Source organism: Anopheles bellator, chromosome 2, assembly GCF_943735745.2.
Source record: "Anopheles bellator chromosome 2, idAnoBellAS_SP24_06.2, whole genome shotgun sequence".
NCBI lineage: Eukaryota > Metazoa > Arthropoda > Insecta > Diptera > Culicidae > Anopheles > Anopheles bellator.
This window is the reverse complement of record NC_071286.1, coordinates 2,776,899-2,801,722: the sequence shown is the minus strand read 5'-3', so window position 1 is coordinate 2,801,722 and position 24,824 is coordinate 2,776,899. Positions and strand designations below refer to the sequence as shown.

Below are 24,824 nucleotides of genomic sequence, written 5' to 3'. Positions count from 1 at the left end.
CCAATTATCCATTCGGATGTCGGATTGAAAAGTTTCCCCATATGAAGAGGATCGCCGCACGGCAGAAGTTTGGGGTTTCCTTACCTTTTCGATTCTTTCGCCTGCCGACGACAATGGTGCCGCGGGTGACAGTTGGAAGCCGTCTTCACAAAATTCAGCAAGGCCAGCCCAGCCAAACCGGGCCCCGGGAAACTCTCCCAAATGGCGAACGGCTCGGGAGATCGGAGGCAAAACATTCGTGCAACTTTCGTACACATGTTGTTGTTTATTTTAGCACCACCATTCAGCAGACTCGACGGCACACGGCCCCGGCAGGCCAAGAGTATGGAAGGGGTGGCCGGAAACGCGCGTGGGAAACTTTGGCCACGATTTGGAAATGAATCGTCAGTTTCGCGTTTCCCTCATTATCATGGTGGTGTGCGGCCACCGTAGGAGCGCGCGCACCTGCCGTCTGCCGTTGCGGGAATAACTCATTTTCACTCACCGACCGGTACGAATCGCGGCAGGGGACCGGATGTCGCTTCCCCGCCCGTGGTACACCACCCGGCCACCAACCATCAAGCGGGCGCCGCTAAATGGAAAGGAAAGTTCGCAAAGGACTTACAAACCATTAAATGACATCCGGGCTTCCGACCGGAGCTGAGCCGCGTGGCGTGACGGTGCCCGAGTGTATGTGTTTGTGTCGTGCCTTTGTTTCATGATTTTCCACGGCCACCGACGGCGCGTCGTGATAAATTTCCGCTCGAACCGCACTCGAATGAGAGCCCGTCGACGTTTTGACTGCCAGCGCCAGCCAGTAGCCATACGCACACATAAACACAGGGCGGCACGTCCGGAAAACTGCAGTCCCAAGGCGGTGGCAGCGAAAATGATAGCGTATAATTCTCTGCGAGCGAGTGGCAAGCCGGAGCTCATTAGTCTTGTCGCGACCGGTTGTTTTTTGCACTACCTGCAGCGGTAGTGATCCTGGATTGGCACGAATCTCCGGTTGCATCCGGCCCGGGGGTTGTTTAACCCTTCGGTGCCCCGACGATGGACGAAGGAATCAGTCATCGAGTCATGTTTTTGGGTTCTTCTTGTAGCTCCCTTTCTGGATGGAGTAGAACCAAGTGGTAGTCTAGAGCTCCGTACTGCAAGCGATCGGTGATTGCTTGTGACGGAACCTGCGGGCCCCCTCCTTTACCCCCCGGGTACGTCACGGACGAAATCGTACGCAACCTAAACACGGAATTCCAACATTCAACTCTGGGCCGCGCCGTCCCGCTGAGTAAACATTTACTCCAGCCCGGACGTGGAATGCGCCGCCGTGGCACACCGTGGCGTGAAAGGTTAACGAACATTCCGCATCCGGGTGGGCGGCAACCAAACCGACAAATTGGCGTCCATTCTTCGGCGAAGACGGCGCTGACGACGACGACGACGACGGGTGGTCGGAACGCGAACGACCATTTCCTTGTGCATCCTTTCCTTGGCCTGACTACCACCGGCTGTGCGCCCATGTGTGTGGATGTGTGTGGGCAGCTCGTAAAATTTAGCAATCGCCGCCCCCGCCACCCCCGTCGCTCGGCAACCTGTTGGCAGGCGGCCCGGGTCCGGCGGTAGCGAGCGAATCTTCAACCCAAGCCGACCCGACCTGACGAGCACCAACGACCCAGCTGTCGGAAATGGAAATAATGTGAAAGGAAGTTTGCAATTGCTAGCACGGCACCATAAACGTCGGCGTTCGACGTTGGGGCCACGCCGCGAACCGCCGTTGGTTCGTGATTTATTGGGGTGGTGGCATCGGCGGAGGATATGGATACTCCCTCGGCAAGAAGCAGAAGGCATCCGTTTCGTTCTGCGGACCATTCTTGGTACTCTAATCACTGGAAGTTCCTCTCGCAGAAGTTCCAGTCGGACGTGGCCACTTGGGGACTTACAGTACACAGAAAGATCTCTAAGAGTGTATTTGGACTACTTAGCAGTGGGACACCACCACAAACACCCGGTTCACCTGAAGTAGCGTTCACGCATTCAAAGGCCATCCGGACGTGCCGAGGTGCAGGCCTTTCGACGGTGCGGCTGCCCTTGGGCGACGTTCTGAAGAGTGATCTCACGTTTTTTGCATCTTTCGTCCCAACTGCTTGCGGTTGACTCTCCGGTTGACAGCTTGCGCCCCATTTCGAGCACCACCACCAGATTGCAGCAGGCTGTGTATGTGGATTAACCGCCCGTAGGCGGCTTTCTGTCATCCACGCGACGGCGGACACCGTCTGCGAAACATTCACTGTACAGCGTGGTTACTAGAAGAAGAGGATTACTGGGGCGCCCCAAACGCCGTCTAAGCACACAGACACACGCGTGTGCACCAGCGGTACTGACCCGGGATAGTGTACCGAGAGGTGGTGACTTTGCTGCTTTTGCTGTTTGCTCAGCGGGCGCGTTCGCTCGCATGGATGACACGGAGCACTTGGGTGTCGGGTGCCGACGGCTGCGACCTTCGTGTGGCCGAGAGTGGCCGCTTTTGCATGTGCCGCAACTTCAGTTTGTCTTTTGAATCCCGCCCGCCTCTCGTGGGGTGTAAGAAAACCCACGCTTGCAGCTTCAAACAAATCGCACACTCCTCCGTGTCCAGCTCATTACGACGAGTGTCATTCGGGTAAGTTATAGTGCTTTTACGTGTTCAAGACAAGTTCATCGTAATTATCCTCACCAGCCACCACCAGAGCATTCATGCAGCCCACCCCAAGGGCTGATTCCGGTTCGTATCCAGTTCGTATGAAAATTCAAGCGGCAGCCTGAAGAGACGTTACACACGCGGGTGCGGCGTCCTCTGGTGACTCTGTTCTAATCGCGCACCGGCGGCAGATGAAGTAGGATTCCGGCGGGAGGTCGCCAACTCAGCACGCCCACCTGACTTTTCCGGGCTTTTAAACCCCCCTCGGTGTTCCCATAAACCGACGCAGCTAATCTGCGTCGCCGAGAGCAGCGTTTTTCGTGCGACGGCCCCGTAAATCGTATGATGCGGGCTTCGCCGCAGGAATGAGGAAGTCAAACGGGTCGCTGAACGTAAATTGTTCCTAGAAGCGTTGTTCCAAAAACAGCAGACCATAATCTCGGGCCCGAAAGTGTTCGTTCTCCTTGGTTCGAAGGGAAGTGTCCGACCAGAAGCACACCGTTCCCCGGATGGCGTTCCCTCCGACACGAGCTTTGCGTGGATCGAAAAAGGGTATACAGAGGGTATACTGCCGCCGGATGGCCACGGCAAAACACAGAACCATTTCTTCGAATCAATAAATTTGATTCGATTTTGAGCGCCTTGCCGCGCCGCCGCGTTGCGTGCCGCCCAGTCCAGCTGTTAGTTTTTGGGCACGCGGTCCTGACGGTGTCAGGTTCGGTCGTGGGACCACAGTTTAACGGTCTGCGGCTCCGAGGGGGAGGGGGGGGGGGGGGGCGTATTATTGATCGGGACTTTTTTGGGCCCCGGGCTGCGCCCTCCAAGGACCCCGCGTCAGGAAGGTCGTGCGACGCTCGGGGAATCGCTGATTCGATTACCGCCGCCGGCGCTTCTATTGGGTTAATGTGGACCGTGGAAAATTCAAACCGACTTCCGAGCGGCCGAGGTGGCCAAATTTCGCATCCCATTTTGGGATGCGGGATGGGTGCAAATTGTATAATCCTTTGATTTACTCACTCTCATCTTGGAAACCGCATCCTGCGGGCAAACTTGCAAAACTGGTCGGATTCAAAGCGAACTGGATCGTCTTGAAGGCTTGTACGATCACGTTTAAATTCAGCAACCCATCTTTTTTCGTCCTAATATACTTTCAACATTCGTCCATAAATTTCCTTTGCTTCTAAATCTTCCACAAAAAAAAATCAATCACTGTACGGCAAAAAAATGTTAAAAAATGTAAAGAAAGAATTAGAATTAAGTGACCGTGAGATTTGAAATGAACTATAGAGTGGACCATAACAAGATAAATTTAGGCCACTGTTGTTGAACCACAAAACTTATTGAGCAACCCAGTACCACCAACCATCATACTTACCGGCGGCCACTTTCGGTCGCGGTCTCTCGCGCTCTCTTCCGCTTGCTCCGACAGCCATTGGGGATGCACCGTTTTGCAGTCAGCGGCACTGGGCAATGAAATTAGAGCCGTTAAGTATTTAACTACACGGGGCCATGCCGGCATGGTAAACAAGTGCTTCAACTGTTCAGCCCGTCAGCTGTTGCTCGCGCCCTGCGCGTGTTTCTTTGGCCCTTGGGACAATGTTAGGCTTTCGTGGACCCGCGGACCGCGGTGGTAGCCGCTGCAGGTGACAGTGAATAATTAATTAGTGTCTAACTTGTTCCATTTCGTTCGCTCGTTCCTTTCTTCCGCCAGGTTGCGGCCATGCCATCTACGTTCCCGAAACCGGTTACTACGACGAAACTATAGTTTTCCATCGCTGCCATCATCATCATCAGGAGTGTCGGAATCGGCCGCTAACATCCGCGCAATTAGGCGTGCGGGCGATAGAGGAGCGTCCTTCGGTCGCCGGAGCGTGATGGCGTGATGGAAGTTCGTACTCCACCGTAAATTGCTTTCCATCACCATCAGCAGCAGCAGCACCGTTGAGCGTGAGCGGAAAACAACACGGGCACGGGCTTGATCCGATTATAAGAGAAGGGGAGTCCCAGCAGCATCAGCAGCAGATCAAAAATTCGGCGCCATCAGAAGCGGCAAGCCCACTCGGGAGGGATCTTCGGCGCACAGACGCGCGTGCGACCTTTGCGCGGGCCAAAGGACACCAGGGCGCGCGGGTGTGAAAGCCGGGCCGAAAATGTCAAATTAATTCCCCCCGGGCGTCGATTAGCGTAACATGCGTGAAGCTTTCCCAAGTCTTCCATTTGATCACATTACCGACGAGAAGCTGCTACTGTCGACTGGCCGTCCGCCGCTGGCGCTGGCACCGACGGCGACGGCCCACGCGGACCACCAGGACCGGAAGCTGACGATCATCGGTGGAAAGATAATAATTAATCGTGAGGGTGAAACAATCCGGCACCGAACACTGGTGGATAACGACGGCGGTCGGCAGCAGCAGCATCAGCAGCACAGGAAGAATGCTGTACTTGATACTGACGACCCAGCACAAAGCCACGCTGGCCATCTGCCAGCACCAGTCCACTCGCCAGCAGCAGCAGCAGCAGCAGCGTCAACCACGGCCACGGCGGCTTCCACGGTGGCGGCGGCGGCTACGGCGGCCGCCAGCTCCTCCGCTCAGCACGTGGCCGCGTCGGCGGCGGCTGCCGCCACGGCCACGTTCTCGACGACCGCGGCCACCATCTCGAACGCGGCCACTGGCAGCGGCGGCGGCGGCGGAGGCGGCACACTAGTGGCGGCGGCCATCACGGTGCCCTTCTCGGGCGAGCTGGAGGAGCTGCAGAATATACTGCACTTCCCGGAGGAGGTGGCCCTCCGCATCACCGACATGGAGTACCAGCTGTTCTACCAGGTAACGCCGGGCTCGGGAAGCAAGCGGGCTTATTATTCATTTGCAGCACATCGTCACCTCAACTCATAATCAACTTTCGCGGTGACCATCATCCGGCACGGTGATACCCACCCCCTGGCGGACCGAAAGTTCGTCGTCCGTGTCCGGGCGCCCGCTCATGATGGATGGCACGCCTTCGGGCGCAAAAAAAAACCGGCGGTGGCGTGTGATTGAAATTCAGTTTAATTTCTGCAAACTTTCCGCCCAACGCCAACTTTTCCAACTCGACGACGACGACGACGTGGGCTGGGCTCGGAACTTATCGGGTTGCCTTTCATCCTGGTGGCCGCCGAAGTCGCTCTTATCGCTCGAGGGCACTCTCACAAAGAAAGCCGGTGGCTCATCATCGGTTGCCGCTGCTGTCGTCGTTTCCGGTGACCGATTTGGCTTATTCATGGTCAATTAATAGGCCCGCCCTTCCGATTGAGTGGGCCGAACCCGGCGAACGGATTGTGAAATGGGCCGGGGCCGCCGATGCGGCTGGACACGGTTGAAGCGCTATCTATAGGTGGCTGAGCAGCGGAAACCAACCGTTTAATGGGCGTCCCGGTACAACGGTAACGAGAATAGTTTAATGGCGGCGGCAGCAGCAGCAGCAGGGTCCTTAGGGTCCTTTATTGAGAACAACAACCGAACACCGAACACCAAATAATGGTTCGATAAAACTCAACCCGGGAGGACCGAAACAGCTCAATCACGGCAACGACGACGCCGTCGGAATGGGCCGATAGGACACTTTTTCCATTTTTGACCGGTGGGCGGGGGGCAGCATAACACAAGGGCTAAAAAGTCCCGGGGCTAACAAAGAAAACGATTGTTTTGTACAAAATTGGCTTTGTTCATCAATGTAAGAGCCAATCTTAAAAGTTTAACTCATCGTAATCAAGAGCCAATGCGAATTATTTCATCGCCACTTTAACATTTTAATATTCTCCTTTGTGGAACGATTTATTTCTTACCGGTGAGCCTTTTTTGGGGTCTGTGAACAGTCCGTAGTCGCGGGTTGCGGGTTGGCGAATATGTGGGAGTCGATGTGGAAATGTGGGCAATTCGAAGTTCAACTCTTGTTGTTTTGGCATTTGCACCGAAATTCCGTTCGTTCGTTCGTGTTTTTGGTCTGCAGTGAGCAAACGCGACACCCACTTTGAACAGAGCTTTCTCATATCCTTCTTATCGTGGTGTTTGATCCTTTGCAATAACAGAAATAGTATCACTCTTTAGCACGATAACGCAGCAACTTATGGGAGAATAATGTGAAAGGATGAATAATGAATAGAATGTGATGTTATTTTAACAGTTTTCTTTTGAAGATTACTGAAGATAACGTGCTAGACTCGGGACTTTTCAGCCCCCGTGTTTTTGCTAGGTTCGGAGTTGGTACCAAAGAGCAACATCCCAACGGTAGCACTGGTGCAACAGGAGGTCACAGGCCAATCGATCGATACTTTCGGGGAGTGCGTCGAAGGCTGTCGCCATTAGCCGACAGGCACGGGCGGGCGTGTACCGACACTTCACCGAACCCGGCGTCCGGTGGCCAGCCCGGCACGAGTAAAGGTCAATCGAGCGAGCACGCCTTTCACTGTGTGCGTGCACACACAGCCACACTCGCACCAATTAATTATCGCCTACCCGGAGCCGCTGGGAGTTCTAGGAACATCACCCAGCACCACCGAGGGTAGGATTTTGGTCGGTTTCGGAAACTTTTCCCAACTCCAAACTTTTGCCACGGTGGGCGGTGAGCGGCCAACTTTTCAAAAATATTCCACTCCCATCCATCCGAGGCATCCGAGGCATTCTTTCCCCGGGGGGCCGCGGACTCGCGATGGCGCTCGGCTCAGATTTCCTGCGCCGGAGCACGCCGGGATCTAATAAATCACAATACTAAATGTGAAACTAATTAGCTTCATTATGTCGCTGATTATCGGATCATTGCGAGCACCGGATTCGATCCGAAGGCGAATCCTGGGCCATCGCCGCCGCCGCCATCGATCCGTAACCGAAAAGCCGCTCGGAACCGGCGGCTCCGGGAACGCTCCCGGCTGGCGACGGTTCCGAGCCCGGATTGCCGGTGGTTATGCAAAATTGACATGGAAATATTCGGTTTCCAGATCATTAATCAGCTTTTCTGCGCCGGGAAAACGGGGTTCCCGGAAAGCAGTCCCCGGCGTCTCCGCCGGCCACCGCCGTCACCACCTTTGACAGCTCCCGGCTCCCATTTGTCCCGCATTCTTTCTGCCCGACCGGGCGCGTCGCAGAGTGTCAACAAAATGACGATGATCATGATGATGCTGATGATGATGGGGATGGAAAAATAAACACCCTGATGCCGGCCAGATTGGGCTGTGCCAACTAGTTGCGGTACGGTATTGTCGAGGGGTTAAGCCTACGGTCCCCGGAGCACCGCGGAAGCTGCGCCCTACTTCTTTCACCCTTCGTCGGGGGGTCAGAATCGGGCAAGGTCAAATAGAAAAATATATATTTATAGTATATTTAGATGCGCGCGGTAATTTGCTGTGGTCTGCTCCGCTGGAGAGCCTGCCAGATGATGAGGCTCTGGGGTTAATTTAATGGCTTTTCCCGTCACCGGTGGTGGTGGTGGTGGTGGACACAAATAATAAAATTGGCCTCATAAGTGGCACCCAATCAATACTCGACCTCCACTCGATGACGACGAGTCCTGGCGCTCCGGAAGGCATGTATCGCCCAGATCACCCCGAGCTTGGGAACCGGTGGGGCCGCGTGGTCCGAGGTCGAGCACGGCGCCGGCACCGGAGGGAAGTGCCCTATTTATCTTCCCATCCCCAGCGGCAAACATTCTTATGGTCGCCACCATCTCGCATCCTCCGGTCGATTGAGTGAACGAAACAAACCGACACCGAGCGGGCTGCTCCTCGACTCGAATACTCCAAATTGATTGCTTTTCTCACCCCGGGATGTGATGGTGGCACACACCGCCACCAGACCAGACACGCTGCCTCTGGGTGGACCTTTGCGTAGAGGACATATTTAATCTCGTTTATGGCGCGTCCCCCCGACACCGACCGACATCTCCATCTCGAGGCGAACCTCTCAAACGGCGACATCGATTCCGGTGCGGTCCAGGGGAAAAGCAGGGCTGTGCAGGGCGGTTGACACACTGCGTGACTTGCGACATTCCCAATGCACCGGCCAGGATCGGGATGCCAGGTGTGTGCGTGTGTGTAATTAAAAATTTAAAACCCATCCCGAGCCGGTGCTCCTGTCGCCGTAAATTGCGGCCTTATTAATACGCCCCGAGTGGGGTGGCACCATTTTGGGTGGCGATAAATATGAGGGTGAATTGTGGGAAACCATTATTGTTTCATCGTGATCACCGAACACGTGTCCACACGTTCGGAAAAGCGCGACCGCCTTTTCCCCGCCGATTGTTTGGTGCCGGAACCGTAAATTAATCCACACTCGTGGCACTCGCGCTGGATATCGTGGCCAACAATCAGCGATGTTGATTAAAAATGTTCATTTCCGCGAACGGGGCCATGCTCGGGGTAGCCCGGGTATCCCGAGTTTGGTTCGAGCATTCGCACACAATGCAGAAAGATAGCGTTACCGGAAGATGCATGGTCCCTGCACGGTTAAAGCGGATCCGATTTCGAGCTTTTGTGTGTACTACGAGGGTCACTATTTATATTTCGGGAATAGGAACAAAAACAAATAGTGAGGCTGCGAATATATTTTTATTGTTTTTCAAAGTACTCGCCACGATGATCGATACACTTTTGCATGCGCTTAAACCAATTTTCAAAGCATTTATTCCATTCCGAATGAGGTATCTCCAAAACATGATTTTTGAACGCTTCAAGAGCTTCTTCGGGCGATGAAAATCGTTGACCACGCAGTTTATTCTTCACGGATGGGAACAAAAAGAAATCATTGGGTGCCAAATCAGGGCTGTACGGCGGATGACCCATCAATTCGATGTTTTGAGTGCTCAAATAGTCTCTTGTTTGAGCCGATGTGTGAGAGCTGGCATTGTCATGATGAAGAACAATCCGACGTCTCTTGTTTGTTTTCCTTATTTCACCGAAGATTTCTGGCAAACAGATGGTTGTGTACCACTCAGAATTTACTGTTCTACGATCCTCTAGAGACACTGTTGCAATATGACCAGTTTTTCCGAAGAAACAGGCCACCATTTTCTTTGAAGTGCTTCGTGTGCGAACAACTTTTGTTGGATTTGGTTCATCTTGGAACACCCATACAGTCGACTGCTGCTTACTTTCGGGCTCATACGAATATATCCATGATTCGTCACCTGTCACGATTTTATAAACGTCTTTTGAAGCACCGCGATTGTATTTCTGAAGCATTTCTTTGCACCAATCGACACGAGCCTTTTTTTGAGCGATTGTCAAATTATGTGGGATCCAACGTGAACATAATTTTCGCACAGCTAAGTGTTCATGTAAAATCGCATATATGCTGGTGGAACTAATGCTTAGGGATGCCTCAATCTCACAATAGGTTACATGACGATCTTGCTTAATCATTTCGTGCACAGCATCGATGTTTTCTGGCACTACAGTCGATTTTGGACGACCTTCACGAAACTCGTCGGACAGCGAACTACGACCACGATTGAATTCACTATACCAGCGATACACAGTGGTTTTTGATGGAGCTTCATCGCCAAAAGTCAAATTAAGTTGATTGACGCACTCTTGTTGTAATAATCCACGTCGAAAGTAAAAAATCATCGCTCGAAAATGTTCACGATTCAGTTCCATTTTTTTGCCGAGACGAAACTTTCAACTAAATATAAAATAAACAAATAGCGTCCGTATGACAAAATGTTCTGAGTACGTATGTCGTCAAAAATGTCAAACTTTACGATGGAACCATCAGATGGACTCACATGACATCAGTGTTGCCAATTCCCGAAATATAAATAGTGACCTTCGTAATATGGGCAACAAGTACTGGGAATTCGCTTCGATAAATTCCCCTTTCATTCTTCTAAATCTATGCAAAAACATTACGCAGGAAGTTGAACCAAGAATTGTCTCTCCACTTTTACTATATCGAAATGCACAAACAACGAGTAAACACTTCCAATCACTCCGCGTACTATGGAAATTGACAGCTGTCTGTCACCGAACGTCATCTCGTATTTTCACCTCACCCAAGGTGCATACATGACAAACTGCTTCCGGTTATTTGTTGCCCCCACTAGTCTACATTGCATTCATTTCACGGGGTCTGGTTCTGGGGTTTGGATGAGTTCTCTGATGGGCATCTGGAAATGGACAAGGAAAGTGTATTGGCTCGTTAAAGTGCTCGATCGATCCTCTACCGCCAACTGCGAACGAACTCCATCGCTGCCGCCTGGTTTACGCTACTTCGAACCGAGTCACCTCAGCACCAGCCTTGAAATGTTTCTACGAATAGTTACAACCTCTGACGCTCAAGATCGAAGGGCCAGCCACTGTCCACAAACAGCCAATAGCAAGGCAACTTTGATGATTTCCAGCGTGTGCGAAAGCTTTAAGTCCGTGAATTAGAAGAGTGTGACTCTGAGAAGTGTGCCCCTGCAGCAACACTCCTTAAAGTTTGCTCCAAAACGAAACGCCTTTTCCAGTCCAGGATTCCAGCCAGGCGCTCCTTCAGATCGCCCGTGGAATCAGAAAAGCGTTTGATATTCGAGCGTTGCCGAGACGCTTCATGGGCGGAAGGATGGGCCCTCTTCAGAGTCACTCCGATGTCGCTCGGGTTCAGAAGTAAGTTGTAAGTTGGGTTGGTCTTTAATACCAAACCCGACATTTCGCTTCACCTTCATTGTAGGTCCAATTGCAGAGACCGCCGTTTGAAGCTCTCCGGGTCGAAGAAACGGGTCCAGTCAATCGGTCAGCCTTTACATCTTACTTACGCCCCCGGGTCTGATTAATGATGCAAAAACTTATAACATTTCGACGCGGCCAAAATCAGCTGCAACCGAGCAGTCATTCTTCAAACCCGGCCCGGGCCGCTTGGGCTTTCGAAACAAATGGAAATCACAAATCAAGGGGCAGCAAACATGGCCGCCCCCTCGGTGGGAGCCCCCTACTTAATGTAACCACGAAAGGCGTGCGGGAAAAGATTAGCAGCAGCAGCAAGGACCGGGACCGAGAATGACAAAATGGCTCTCCGTGGTTCCCATCGGTTCCGACCGGAAGGCACGCACGGGGCAGACGATGGGCCCAATATAAGTCAAACTGGCTCTGGCGTCGACCGGATGGCGTCGTTTTCCGGCTCGGTCACGTTCCGGAAGCGTCGTCCTGGTCGTCGCCATCGCACACCGGAATGGGCTTCATAATGAAAACGACCCACCGGCCGACGACGACGAGCTGCGGGCCGAAGCTTCTCCGGTGTAGAAGAAAACAAAGACGGCCGACGACGACGACGAAAATTTACAACAACCATTCCTCCGCGGCCATTCCGGGGCGGACCGACATTCCGCAGCGCGTGTCGTACGCAAAATGAAAACACACGGCGGCGCGATGGTCGATTGAATTTTCCGAAATCCAGTTTCGACCGGTTTCGACCCGGGTGGCTGGGCGGATGGACGCGAGCGGTACGCGATTTTCCGCTCCGTTTGGGGTCGGGCAAGCGGCAGCGAACGCCCGAAACCGTCGTCGAGTCGAGTCTTGTCGATCGATTAGAATGCCCAGTTGACAGACAGAGTCGGTCCACGGGCAGAGGCAGAGCCGACGGGACCGGGACACTCGCTTCTTCGGTGGCTTTCCTTCGATCGAATTCCTTTCCGCCCACTGGAGATGAAGATGGAGCGCTCCTTTTAAATCATTCCTGTGTGTCCTGTCGGTGTGCATGTGCGAGTTGAGTCGATGAAACTGTTTCACCCTTCAGCCCCGTGACACTTTTACGACCACCGAGTACATTTTCTCTCTCTCTCTCTTTCGCCTGCTTTTAGGTATCGCCGGTGGATTTTATCAACGATGCCATTTATGAGCTGCAGAAGGAACGGTGGCGTGGTGGCGGCGGCGGCGGAGGCAGCGGAGGCGACGGCGGCGGTGGCGGTGGTGCGCCGCACCTCAAGTCACCCTTTAGTAGCTTTACATCACTGAGTCCCATACGCAAACGATTCGATGAGGTACGTGGCGGCTTACGGCGAGTTCTCTCTCTGTCCGAAGCCCGCGGAACAAACGGCTTTCATCCTTGTATCCTTGCTCCTTGTATCCGCAGACCAGCGCGTGGACCAACTATATTGTCCTCTCACAAGGTACACAAGACGAACGAAAAGCGGCCTTTGCATGTCTGTTGCGTGTTGCTATTTCATGCTGGAACATCGGAAACTTCAATGGTGCTAAAGAGATAGTGGATGGTCTAAAGTGAGTGTCTTGAGCTACCTTCGGCGCGAAGGTGCTGACCCCCCTTTCTCCAGTACACCCCGCGGGCCCCTTGGAACGGAACGGATCGTCGTTTTTTTTATTTGATTAGGCCCGGAGCACGGACTCGTCCTTGGAGCTTGGACTTTTCGTTTTTCTGTTTGCTTACTCGCCAGCCACCCACTGGCTCCGGCTGGGCATGCATTTGCATTTAGAGTTCCAGCCCTCGGGAACACAACACTCAGGTCACGCCTCAGGGCCCGGGTCAGCGGCGCGCGCGCGTAGTGTTTGAACATAACCTCTCACCAGCAGCAGCAGTGGCAGCAGCAGCCGTCGCCGTAGCTCTCGAGTGGACCACAAAAGAGACGCCCCGTGCCCAAGTTTGCCATTGTGTTTGCACACACACCGCCACACACACCGGACGGAGCACGCACGGACGCCGGAAGTCGGGAGCACGGAAGCAGGGGTTTCTTTCGGCCTCCAGCAGCATTCGACGGTTGTAGGCCGGCGGAAACTACTTGCTTCCGTTGTGTCCATTCTACATCGACACCCGCCAGGACGCAGGCTCCCTTTCTCCGTGTATTGCGCCGTGTGTTTGCCGAGGTTCTTGCCGAGGTTCACCATTGTGTCACCGTGATTGCCGCAGAACAAACACATCCATCCGACCACCCCAATCCAGAGCAGGGCGTAATTCGGCCACGGCCCGTGGGGAACTTCCTTCTTTCGCTTGGCTTCACTTTTCGCTCTATAAATGTGAATTATAATTTCATTACACAAACTTCCACCCGTGGGCATAGACCCGAATCGCTCACCTTTTTGCGCTTATCCTTGCTCCGGGCTACGCGGTCCCAAGTCCAGCCAGCGGGTCCAAGGGGTCTCGTCGCTCGTTCACGCGCTCTATTGGTCCACTCGGTGGCCTATTTTTAGATCAATCAAAAAGGAAGCATTCTGGACGTCGGCCACGGATCGAACGGGACGGAACACGGTGTACGAGTTTCTGACGACCGTGTTCGATAGCCTCGAGTACGAGAATGCCGTCACGAGGGCACTGGTAGGTAGCTTGCGCCGGAGCTCGGGAGCCAATTATGCATTTTTGCTGCTGCATCACATCCACAGGGTATCGCCACGTGTCGCATGATACCGTACTTCCGGAATCACGTCGATGAAATCAAAACCCTGCTCCGGACCGTGCCCCAGCAGCAGCAGCAGCAGCAGTCGGCCGGAAGCGAGCCCGGAAGTGAGCTTCCGGTCAGTGAGAAGTACTTTCTCGGGGACTGCAAGCCACCGTTGCCGCTGCGCGAGGATGAGGAGTTCGTGGCCCGCTTGTTGTCGCTCGAGCTTCCGATTGACATGCGTCCACGGACACCGGTCCCAGGGGCGGACGAGTCCACGGAACCGTTGCTGGTGTCGGACGACGCGAACGAACCCACGCCGGACGACGGGGAGCTGGTGGAACAGATCCGCGCCCGTACCGAGTTGAGCGTCGGCAGACTGGCGGCCTTCATCGAGCACCACGATCAGCTGTGCCGGGAGCTACCGCACAGCCTACTGGAGTACCTACGGGCGGCGGCCAACAGTCCGCGGCAAACGAAAACCCCAATCTACCAGCCGTCGAACCTGCAGGAGCAGGAGGAGGACTACGAGGTCGAGATCGGCAACTACAACCCGGTGCAGCCGCTGTTCTACGATCACGGCATCAGCATCATCCCGCTGGCGGCGAACAAAACCAACGCCATCGATCACCACGTACTGCAGGTAGTTCCACAGTTTACTAGATTGTGCTATGATTGGTAGCACCCCGGTTGCCAGGGGCAACGAGCTGCTCAGGCTGCTCGGGCTGCTCGCAACAAAATCCAATCCAAATTTCCAATTTCGTCTTTGGCTTTGGCCAAATACGATTTGAACCACTTAATCCCCATCCAATCCACGCTCCGAGTGAGAGGCAATCCGACCACGGCTACCATCCGGGGCTGGAAGCGAATCCGAGTCGATGACTTCATGAAATGGAGCCGTCGTCGGTCTCCTCTCTCTTATCGCCGGCGATGGCGATAACGTTAAGCGGCTTTATGGTGGGGCCTTGTGACTTGTGGCCACTCACCGACGAAGAGGATGCCCACAGGTCGCCTGCGTGTGTGTGTGTGTGTGGGTTTGAAATTTATCACGGTAATATTTCAATCACAAGCCGTGGGCGGCGGCCCATCACAATGGGGCTTGGAACCGAAAATCAATTACAATGCTGCCCCCGATACGCGGGCGACATTAGGTGTATCATTATGATAAGACATAGCCATCGCAAGTGCTCCTGACACCGGCAGCAGCAGCATCCACTCGAGACCGAGCTCTTGGACAAGTGGGCGACCGGTGCGTCGAGTGTGGTAGCTGGCCATCGACCGGCCACCGTCCGTAAACAAAGACCGTCCGGATGAAGTGATGAAGTACTAGGCTATTCGATAAGTTTTGAGCCTTATTAACAGAGGGTACTGCTACTAACATATTTTCTTATGTTTATGTTTACCTTTTTACGATCTGTCACTTCATTCTTTGTTTACAAGTTGTGATGATTGATTTTTAGCTTTTTGGAAGGTTTAAAGGCAAAGGAAATTTATGAAACGAATATTGAAAGTGTATAAGAACGAAAAAAGATGGGTTGCCGAATTTAAACGTGGTCGCACAAGTCTTGAAGACGATCCACGTCAAGGAGGTCCAAAAACAGCAACAAATCACCTGAAATCATAGGAAAAATACAAAATATCGTATCGGAAAATCGTCGAGTGACTAGGAAGAGATTTATTAGGACCCCCAAGGCATCTGATTGGGCAGTGTAAGTAATGTTTTAACTGATTCTTCGCCTCTGAAACGATCGCGAAGGTGTTCAGTTCATCAGTTGTTTGGGGTGTGAAAGGAATTCCGTTTGTGAATTACTTGCAAACTGGTAAAACAATAAATTGCAATTACTATCGTAACCTTTTAGATCGACTGAAGGAGAAAAACCGTGGAAAAAGACCCGGTTTGCAGAAGAAGAAAAAACGTTTTCATCAGGACAATGCACCGCGTCATAACAGCATTTTGACAACGGCAAAAACTCAAGAATTAAAGATCGAATTGTTGGATTATCCACCAGATTTGCCCCCTAGCGAATTCCATCTGTTTCCAGACCTTAAAAAATGCATCAGGTCATAACAGCTGTGGAAAAGACTATACTAAATAGTAAAGTGTATTTTGGTTATCGAAGCTCAAAACTTATTGAACAACCCAGTATGGACACTCGGAATCTGCCCACCCTCTTTTCGCTGTAATCCTTGAACACAACACCCACACACACGGAGCCTTTGCTTGGCCGCGCTGTGACCATGGCTGACCGTGGCTATTTGTCACGGGAGTTCTGCGAACACCCGGGCCAGGCGCCATTGCGTGCGTGCCCGTGTACCGGGCATCAATTTCAATCATCGCAAATATCGAATTATTGTGACCTACATTAATGTCTTTTGCGCTCACGAGCCCACCCCCGGGGCCGTGAGGGAGCCCGGCCCAGCGGCCTCTCGGTTAGTTTGTGGCGATTTAATGAATTACAAATTATGAGACCGTGTTCCCCGTGCCACATGGCGACGTCAGCATTCAATCATTTCGGTGGTCTTCGCGGCCCACACGTTCCTAGTACATGCCCGGTGTGCCTTTCGCTCCCCCCACAGATTCTGCACCACGGGACCACGTGCGTGCTGTGGGACACGGAGACCCCGTCGGACCGGTCGTCCTACGTGTACCTGCGGCTCGAGCGCTCCTGTTCGTACGTCTCGTGGCAGAAAACGGCCTGGCGGCGGATCAAATCGCAGCAGGGTATGTGTTTGTCGTGCGACCGGGAATTCCGACCTCTCAGCATCTGCCCTCTCTCTCCTCTCAGACTTTAGCCTTAACGTGAACCCGGAGGAGATTGTGGCGTGGAAGTTCGCCAATCGCTATGCATCGAACATCGGCGAGCTGGAGGCGGGCCCGCAGTGCCAGAACCTGGACGAGGGGGGCCTGGATCTCGGCACGATCAAGGAGATCAACATGGGCTCCCGGAACCACGAGTACGACGCGGAGATACTGGCCGCCGGCAAGCGCTTCGGTCTCACGCACGTCGAGTGCTGCGTCACGCTCCTGTACGGGAGCTCGGCCAGCGAGAACCGGATCCTGTGCATCCTCTGCCCGCCGATGCTGTGCCGGGCGTGGTACGTCGGGCTGAACTGGATGCTGCGGGGTATCCGCCGCCAACAGATCCTCATCGACCGGTCGATGCTGTGGCTGAAGGAGCTCTACATCCAGCTATACCTCGACGAGGGCGCTTGCAGCGAACCGACCGTGGCCGATGCGATCAAAGCATTCGGGGGTCGCTGCTATGGTCTGTCCTCGATCAAATCGTCATCGGGGACGCAACTCAACGATACGGGCGACCAACCGTCGTCGGCGGCAGCGGCGGCCGCTGCGGCTTCCGCCTCTAAGAAGGACTCCTCGATCACCAAGATGCGCAAGAAGCGCTCGGTCGTCAACCTGCTGAATCAGGCCAATCAGCAGGCACCGATTGGTGCCGGCAGTGGCAGTGGAGGCGACACGACACCCTCCGACTCGATGCTGCTGGACACGCGCGTCGACTACCGGACGCGCTCGATCGAGCGGCGGACGCGCGAACGGAACGGCTCGAACGATCAGCTGTGGCAGAACGTGAAGCACCTCCGGATCGGCTCAGTTACCTACGATACTCAATTAGATTTTTTAAGCTTTGTATCACTCTATCGATCGTTTAGGTAAGTTTGCCGGCCGGGCAGCATCCCGATTCCCGTACTCAAACCCCTTCTTTCTCCCGACAGTTTAATTGCCCGGCAAGACCTGCGTGATATCTTCGATCAACTCTCGGTGACGACCATCTCGAGGACGGCGCTGAACGGCGAAAAGAGCCGCAGTGCGCCAGAGCTGTCGGAGGCGATGGTGAAGCGGAAAATCGGCAAGTGTCCGGTGCGCGGACCACACAGGACATGCTGGATAACTGTCTCTCTCTTTCTCTCTCTCTCTCTCCCCGGGCAGGCCTGCTGACGCGCAACTGCTCGCTGGACATGGACCTGACGGAGGCGAAGCACACGCAGAAGCGGTACTTTGATGCGATAGCGGCGTCGAGCATCGCGCACATCGCCACGGCCTCGAGCAGCGACTTCCTGTCTTGCAGCAACAAGGTCATTACGATATCGACGCTGAAAAAGTTCCTCGAAACCCGCCAGATGGAAATCAAAACCGATGAGGATGTGAAAGCCATTATACAGGTAAATTGCGTTACTCGCCGGGCATCCGGCCCGGTCCGGCCTTTCTAACCCGTGTCCCCCGTTTGCTCTCAGCGCCACGAACCGGAGGCCGCCCATCGCATCGAGAACTGTCTGAGCTTCGAGGGGTTCGCCCGGTACATGATCGACAAGGACAACTACGCGTTCCTGAGCGAGATTATGCCGGAAAGCACCTACATGAACCTGCCCCTGTCGCACTACTACATTGCGTCCTCGCACAACACGTACCTGACCGGGCACCAGCTCAAGGGCGAAAGTTCGGTCGAGCTGTACAGCCAAGTGTTGCTAACAGGTGTGTAGTCGGAACCGATTCGATTCGGTGAGTGAATGACAAACTCTTCGGTTTGACAGGCGCACGGTGCGTGGAGCTCGACTGCTGGGACGGCGACGACGGGACGCCGGTCATCTACCATGGGCACACGTTCACCACGAAGATTCCGTTCCGGGCCGTCGTAGAAGCAATAAATAAATCTGCCTTCATCCAATCTTCCTACCCCGTGATACTATCCATCGAGAACCACTGCTCGGTGCAGCAGCAGCAGCGGATGGCCAACATATTCCAGGTGAGAACGCAATCGCGGCCCATTCCCATTCACTGCCGCTAACGCTGCCCTAACGCTGCCCGTTACACTCGGCCCGCAGGCAATCTTCGGCGAGAAGCTGGTGACCAACTTCATGTTCGATCAGGACTACAGCGACGAACCGTATCTGCCGTCGCCGCTGGCGCTGAAGCACAAGATTTTGATCAAAAACAAGAAGCTCATCGTCGAAATACCGGCCACCTTATCAACCGGACTGTCGTAAGTCGCGTCGCCCCGACACCGGGGACCGGGGACATCAGTCCCACATCGCACCATCAAGTGACCATTTTCTCTCTCCCTCGGCAGACGACAGAATACGTTCAAACAATCGAATTTATCCAGCAGAGCCAGTTCAATTATATCCAACACTAGCGGTAGTTCGCTGAACGAGGAGTTTAGCGATGACGAGTACGAGGATGACGACGATTTTGACAATATTGATGGTAGGTCATGGGGCGGTGCGGCCAATGGGTCCACTTCATCACAGTGCCGTCTCTCACTCTCTCTCTCTCTCTCTCTCTCTCTCTGTTGGGCAGAAAAAACATATCACACAACTTGGGGATCAATAGAAGATAAGTATAGGCATAGCGTGTGTCACTCCAACATCACACCGACAAAGTCGAAGGCCGACCAGGACGAGCGATCCCGCAAGCGCAGCAACCAGATTGCCCGCGAGCTGTCCGATCTGGTGATCTACGTGCAAGCAATAAAGTTCCGCGGCCTGAACGCCTACAGCCCGCACAACTCAATACGTGCCAACCCGAAGCAGCAGCAGCAGGCCCAGCCGAGTCAGGCGCCGCAGCAGCCACAGCCGGACCGCGGCCAGCCAGCGCAGCAGCAGCAGCAGCAGCAACAGAGTGTGCTCAAGTCGAGCGGTTCCGTCGTGACGGTGGGGAGCATCCTGAAGAACAGCTCGGGCGATACGCTCAGCTTGCCGTCGTCGAGCCACCTGTCGGACAGCCTGTCGCTGAGCTACGACGCGGCCAGCATCAGTGGCAGCGAGTCGCACCTCCCGCCGTCCTCGTCCGCGAACTCCGCGGCCCGCCAGCGCACCATGGCCAACGCGAACCACCCGTGCTACCAGTGTTCGTCGATCAACGAGGCGAGCGCCAAGAAGCTGTGCCGCAAGGATCCGCTGGGGCTGCTGGCGCACACCGAGTCGCAGCTGATGCGCACCTACCCGGCCGGGCTGCGGATCGACTCGTCCAACTTCAACCCGGTGTTCTTCTGGTCGTTCGGCATCCAGATGGTGGCGCTCAACTACCAGACCGAGGACATTCCGATGCACATCAACAAGGCGATGTTCGAGGAGAACAACAGCTGCGGGTACGTGCGCAAAGCGGACGTCCTGTGGAACCGGTCGCACCTGATGTACCGCCGGTTCAGCCCGCTCGAGAAGGAGTTCGACGGTCTGCACGTGACGCAGCTCGTGCTGAACATCGTGTCGGGCCAGTACCTCAACCAGGCCGGTCTCTACTCGAGCACGTTCGTCGAGGTCGAGCTGCTCGGCATTCCGGTCGACTGTGGGAAGCGCAAGACGAAGACGATCCGCAAGAACTCGTTCAATCCGCTGTGGAACGAAACGTTCTACTTCAAGATCATGTTCCACGATCTGGCGTTCGTGAAGTTCAGCGTGTACGAGGCCGACTCGGGCCTGGTCATTGCGCAGCGCGTCATCTCGCTCAAGTGCATCCGGCCCGGCTACCGGCACGTGCGGTTGCGTTCCCCCACCAACCAGCCGCTCAACATGGCCTCGCTGTTCGTGTACACGCGCGTCGAGGAGGAAAGCCTCGATCGGTCGTACGACGAGATCGACGAGCAGTACGTGCTGCAGCGGATCGACAAGAGCCGCGCCACCGATCGCGAACCGGGATCGGGCGAGGTGCCGGCGGTCCTGTTCGAGTCGAGCCGCCTGTCCGACGGCCTCGCGAGTCGCGAGACGAAAGTGCCCCAGCTGAAGCGGAAAATGTTTTTTCTCACCGTGTACGACGTGGTGCCGGACAAGCCGTACACGATCCTGAAGATCACCCAGGAGAGCACCACGAAGGACGTGCTGACGCAGGCGATGGCCAAGATGAACAAGTCGACCGCGGACATGTCCAACTTTATCCTCATCGAGGAGGTGTACCGGGGCTGGGAGAAGAAGGACCGGCTGCTGCCCCCGAGCCAGCGGGTGCTGGACCCGACGGAGAAGCCCCTGCAGGCGCAGGGCCACTGGAAGGGCGAGGGTCGCTTCATCCTCAAGCGGATCGGTAACGATCCGAGCAGCCGCGCCTGGGTGACGTCCATCCGGCGGTCCACCGATCGGCGCGCCTCGATCGCCGCCGCGTCTATGGTCCCGGGTGGCGGGCCGGGTGGCGGTCTGGGAGGAGCGGCTGGCAAGGAAGCAACGGCCGACGATCTGCTGGCACTGGAGAACCTGGACAACTTCCTCGTGTGCGTGTACAACGTGTCGCAGGACATCCCGTACGCGATTCTGCGCGTGCCGATGAAGTCGACGGCCCAGGACGTGCTGGCGCAGGCCCTCCTGAAGGCGCGCCGGCTCGACAACCCGAACAACTTCGTGCTGGTCGAGGAGCTCAACTACAGCAGCAAAGGCAACGACACGATGCAGCGCATCCTGCTGGACGACGAGAACGTGTACGTGACGCAGGCCAACTGGAAGACGATCGGGCGCTTCGTGATACACGAGCGCAGCCAGCTGACCCCGTCGACGATCCGCAAAACGATCCTGCCGATCGAGAAGATCAGCCGGGGCTTCAGCATCAGCCGCGGGTCGTCCTCCTCGTCCACGTCGGTCCACTCGCTGGCCTCCAAGTCACCGATCCAGGTGGCGCTCAGCGATCCCACCGCGTCCTCGTCCTCCGGGGGTCGTGGCTTCAAGGCGCGCGCCGGCCACGAGCACCAGGCGGCCGGGACGACGGCAGCCAAGTCGGGACGCCACCACGGGCACGGTCGCACCAAGTTCTGCTCGGAGAAGGACACCTCGTTCTCGAGCACGAGCACCGGCAGCGGTACGTCCAAGTCCGCGGCCAACCGCCGCGAGGTCCACTCCGAGGGCGAAACGCTCAGCGACGAGGAAGCGAAGGAGTCGGACATTATCTCAACGATGTCGCGCTTCAAGCGCATGTCGATCAAGAAACTCAAGTCCTGGAAGTCCTAACTCGCCTGGACACTCTAGCGCACTTACCGTACGCCGTTTTTGCATCTCTAGCTTTAGCTTTCTCACCTCATCTGCCACACACACTCACACGTAAACACGCTATCACGCTATCACCGGAGATCGCCACCGCACAAAGAGATCGAGCCGCCAATTGCAGCACTACTCTCCGATCCCCGAGTGATCCCCGAAAGTGTACAGGCTTCTAGGCGCGGAGCAGGAGCTAGAAAGGTGTCAGAAACCACTGCTACCGCTCCGGCTCCAGGATACTTACGGCTCTCTAAGTGGCTCCCGTTGGGCACCGGACCCAAGGCCACACTACCCGACATTGTTAAGGCGCTCTCTTCTGCAGTTTACTTCAGTTTCGACGCGCCCGCAAACTAGGAGCGTTAGGGGCCCGAGGTGTAGAGTTTAACAAGATAGTAGTAGTGTATTTTAATCGTTCATTCACACACCCGGCATCGTCTGCCCAGCCCAACCGACAGAAGAAAGGGAATGGACGCGACTCCTAATGATAGAGGAAAACCCTACATGGCAAGTAAAATGCGGGCGCTCCCTGACCCGGCGCGCGAGGATTACGGTAGTAAACAAGAGGCGCATTGTGCGTCGAACCTCTAGCAGAGACCCCCACACACTTTATGCGCGCTCCTTAAATGCAGCAAACACGTTAAATAATAACTTATAAAGCAAAACGTTAATAAATTTAGTACGCTAACGATTTCACGCTAACGGGGGGGGCGCGCGTGCGCCGCGCAAGTTGATATTGATTATGATAAAGAAGGCCAGAGAAGGTCGTGGCGCAGATGTAGCGAGTAATGTAGGTCAACCGAACAAGAGAATGAACGAAATGAGCCGGAAAACCGAGAAACAAACTATGTGATAATAAAGAAAAGTTTAAATTGGATATACAGTTTTTGACGTATCAGATTGAGACCTATTCTTTCGGAACCTAACTAACTAGACACACAAAAACACATTGAACGAATAGTAGCGAAACCGTAGCTAATAAGTAACAGACAAAACCAAAACTATATTTTATATACACCTTCTTACACGTACACACGTACAAAAACACACGTTTACATAGGACACATACATTATACACACGGATCAGGAACACAAACAATCACATGTACTCTCAGAAACAAACCGCAAAAACCAATGTTAGGCAGGTCTATTGTTGAGCAGCTTAGTGAAATACTCAAAGGCATATTACCAACACAAACAAACAAACAGAGCAACAACAGCAAAGCTGAAAGAGCCACTGTACCATATTCCCTGGAGGAACCTGGAAACTAAAGGAACATAAGGAAAAACCAATCAAACAAAACTATATCAGAGTTTCGAGAGATCCTAGGAACCTGGGAAGAGGAATGGAACCATATCCAAACACACATCACAACACACAAACACAAGCACACCGAGCGCATTTTGCGCAGCCAACAAAATCGGTCGACGCGGCACGCGCAATATAAAGTAACACAATGATGGTAGTAACACAATCAAAGCATGCTTCGGTTTTAATGAATTTTTGCAACAAATATAAGCTACAACTTCAGCAGCAGCAGCAGAAGCTCTGATTCCTGTTCCCCCAAAACGCCAATGCCGCCAATGTTAATAGAGAGTTCCCTTTTTTAACTTGTTGTTCGATGAAATGAAAAAAAAAAAAATAAACAAAAACAGAATAAGCATAATGTTAATCAAATCTTACAAAGAAAAGCGAGAAAAACGGGCAAACAAAAAAAAACGAGATTACACAAGAATATAGAAGTTAAACGTAAATGATTGAAGAAACATTAATAACTCAAACACGCTTTACCTTTCATTTGATGAAGAAAAAAGTGAAAATAAAATAGCAACTTATTCTTTGCAAGAACGAATAATGCAAATAGATCAAATCACTGTTGTACAATTCAATTCTGCTTCTTCCTGCCTGCCTGCCGCCCTTTCACTGTGCATTTTATTCCTTACCACCTTTACACGACCGCCATATCGACGGGGACAGTATCCTACCACGTGCCGGCGCTCATCGACCCCTTGTTTTCCCTGCCCCCTAAAACCCACATATGAAACCTTAGCAGTACACGGAATTGAACCAAACCAAACAACGCTGTTTGTTCTCGATGTTTAAATGTGTCAATCTACAGATTTGTACGAAAACATATTTATATACCTATATACTTAAAACCGATGCTGGTAAAAAACAGAAACAATGAGCGCAAGTAAGTAGAACCTGCGGGCAACAAACACTTAGTGCCGCAATAGGCAGCCACACCGTCGCGAACAGGCCGTCGCAGCTAAACTTAATTTAAACCTTAAAGTATGAAAATAAATTGAAAAAAGTTACAAAAAATCCACACAATAAAGTAATAACAATGATAACTTAAAACAATATGGTAACTAGAGCAAGGACAACTAAAATAACTAAAGATAGTGAATAATCTAACTGAACAGTAGAAGGTCACGTGGATACAGTGGAGACATTTTTTAAATAATAAAGAAAAGCAAAAATTTAACACACACAACATTTGCGACGTTGCAGTGTCCCGTGCATATTCCGCTCCTATCCTCAGGAGGAAACGGACATTCATCCTTTCTACTCTCATGCCGCCATTTTGTATCTCTCTACTTGTCCATCAATATCTCTATTATGACTCGCAATCTGACTACGATGTTCGCGTCCTGATCGTCCGAATTTCGGTTTTATATTTTTGCTGCCACAGGAAGGTTCTGACGTGTTCACGGTCCGAATTACGGCTCGTGAAGCCCGGCAGGAAGAGTCCTTTCAACACGTTCAACATTCGTTCATAAATGTCCTTTGCTTTTAAGGCCGGTCCACACGATACGATATGTCGTAGCTATTTATCGTAGCGATCTGTGGAGCGTCCGCACGATA

The 24,824-nt window shown here is 53.5% G+C and overlaps 1 protein-coding gene across 1 annotated transcript; it reads left to right on the top strand.

The window, feature by feature from the left end:
* Window positions 1-4,845: 4,845 nt before the first annotated feature.
* On the top strand, window positions 4,846-23,986 carry LOC131208684 (1-phosphatidylinositol 4,5-bisphosphate phosphodiesterase epsilon-1-like). Its single transcript, XM_058201501.1, has 14 exons — window positions 4,846-5,481; window positions 12,464-12,643; window positions 12,736-12,881; window positions 13,806-13,929; window positions 13,995-14,633; window positions 16,568-16,712; window positions 16,777-17,659; window positions 17,723-17,856; window positions 17,937-18,169; window positions 18,242-18,479; window positions 18,539-18,750; window positions 18,830-18,987; window positions 19,075-19,211; window positions 19,305-23,986. Exons 1-14 carry the CDS (start codon window positions 4,846-4,848, stop codon window positions 21,929-21,931), a joined length of 6,492 nt encoding a protein of 2,163 aa, XP_058057484.1. The 3' UTR covers window positions 21,932-23,986.
* Window positions 23,987-24,824: the final 838 nt, after the last annotated feature.

What these genes read in the sequence shown, in the direction of transcription:
- LOC131208684 (XM_058201501.1), top strand. Translation starts at nt 4,846, where the DNA reads ATGCGTGAAGCTTTCCCAAGTCTTCCATTTGATCACATTACCGACGAG. An exon ending in GATGGTGAAGCGGAAAATCG is followed by an intron (nt 17,857 to 17,936) that starts GCAAGTGTCCGG and finishes CTCCCCGGGCAG; the next exon opens with GCCTGCTGACGCGCAACTGC. An exon ending in CGATTTTGACAATATTGATG is followed by an intron (nt 19,212 to 19,304) that starts GTAGGTCATGGG and finishes TCTGTTGGGCAG; the next exon opens with AAAAAACATATCACACAACT.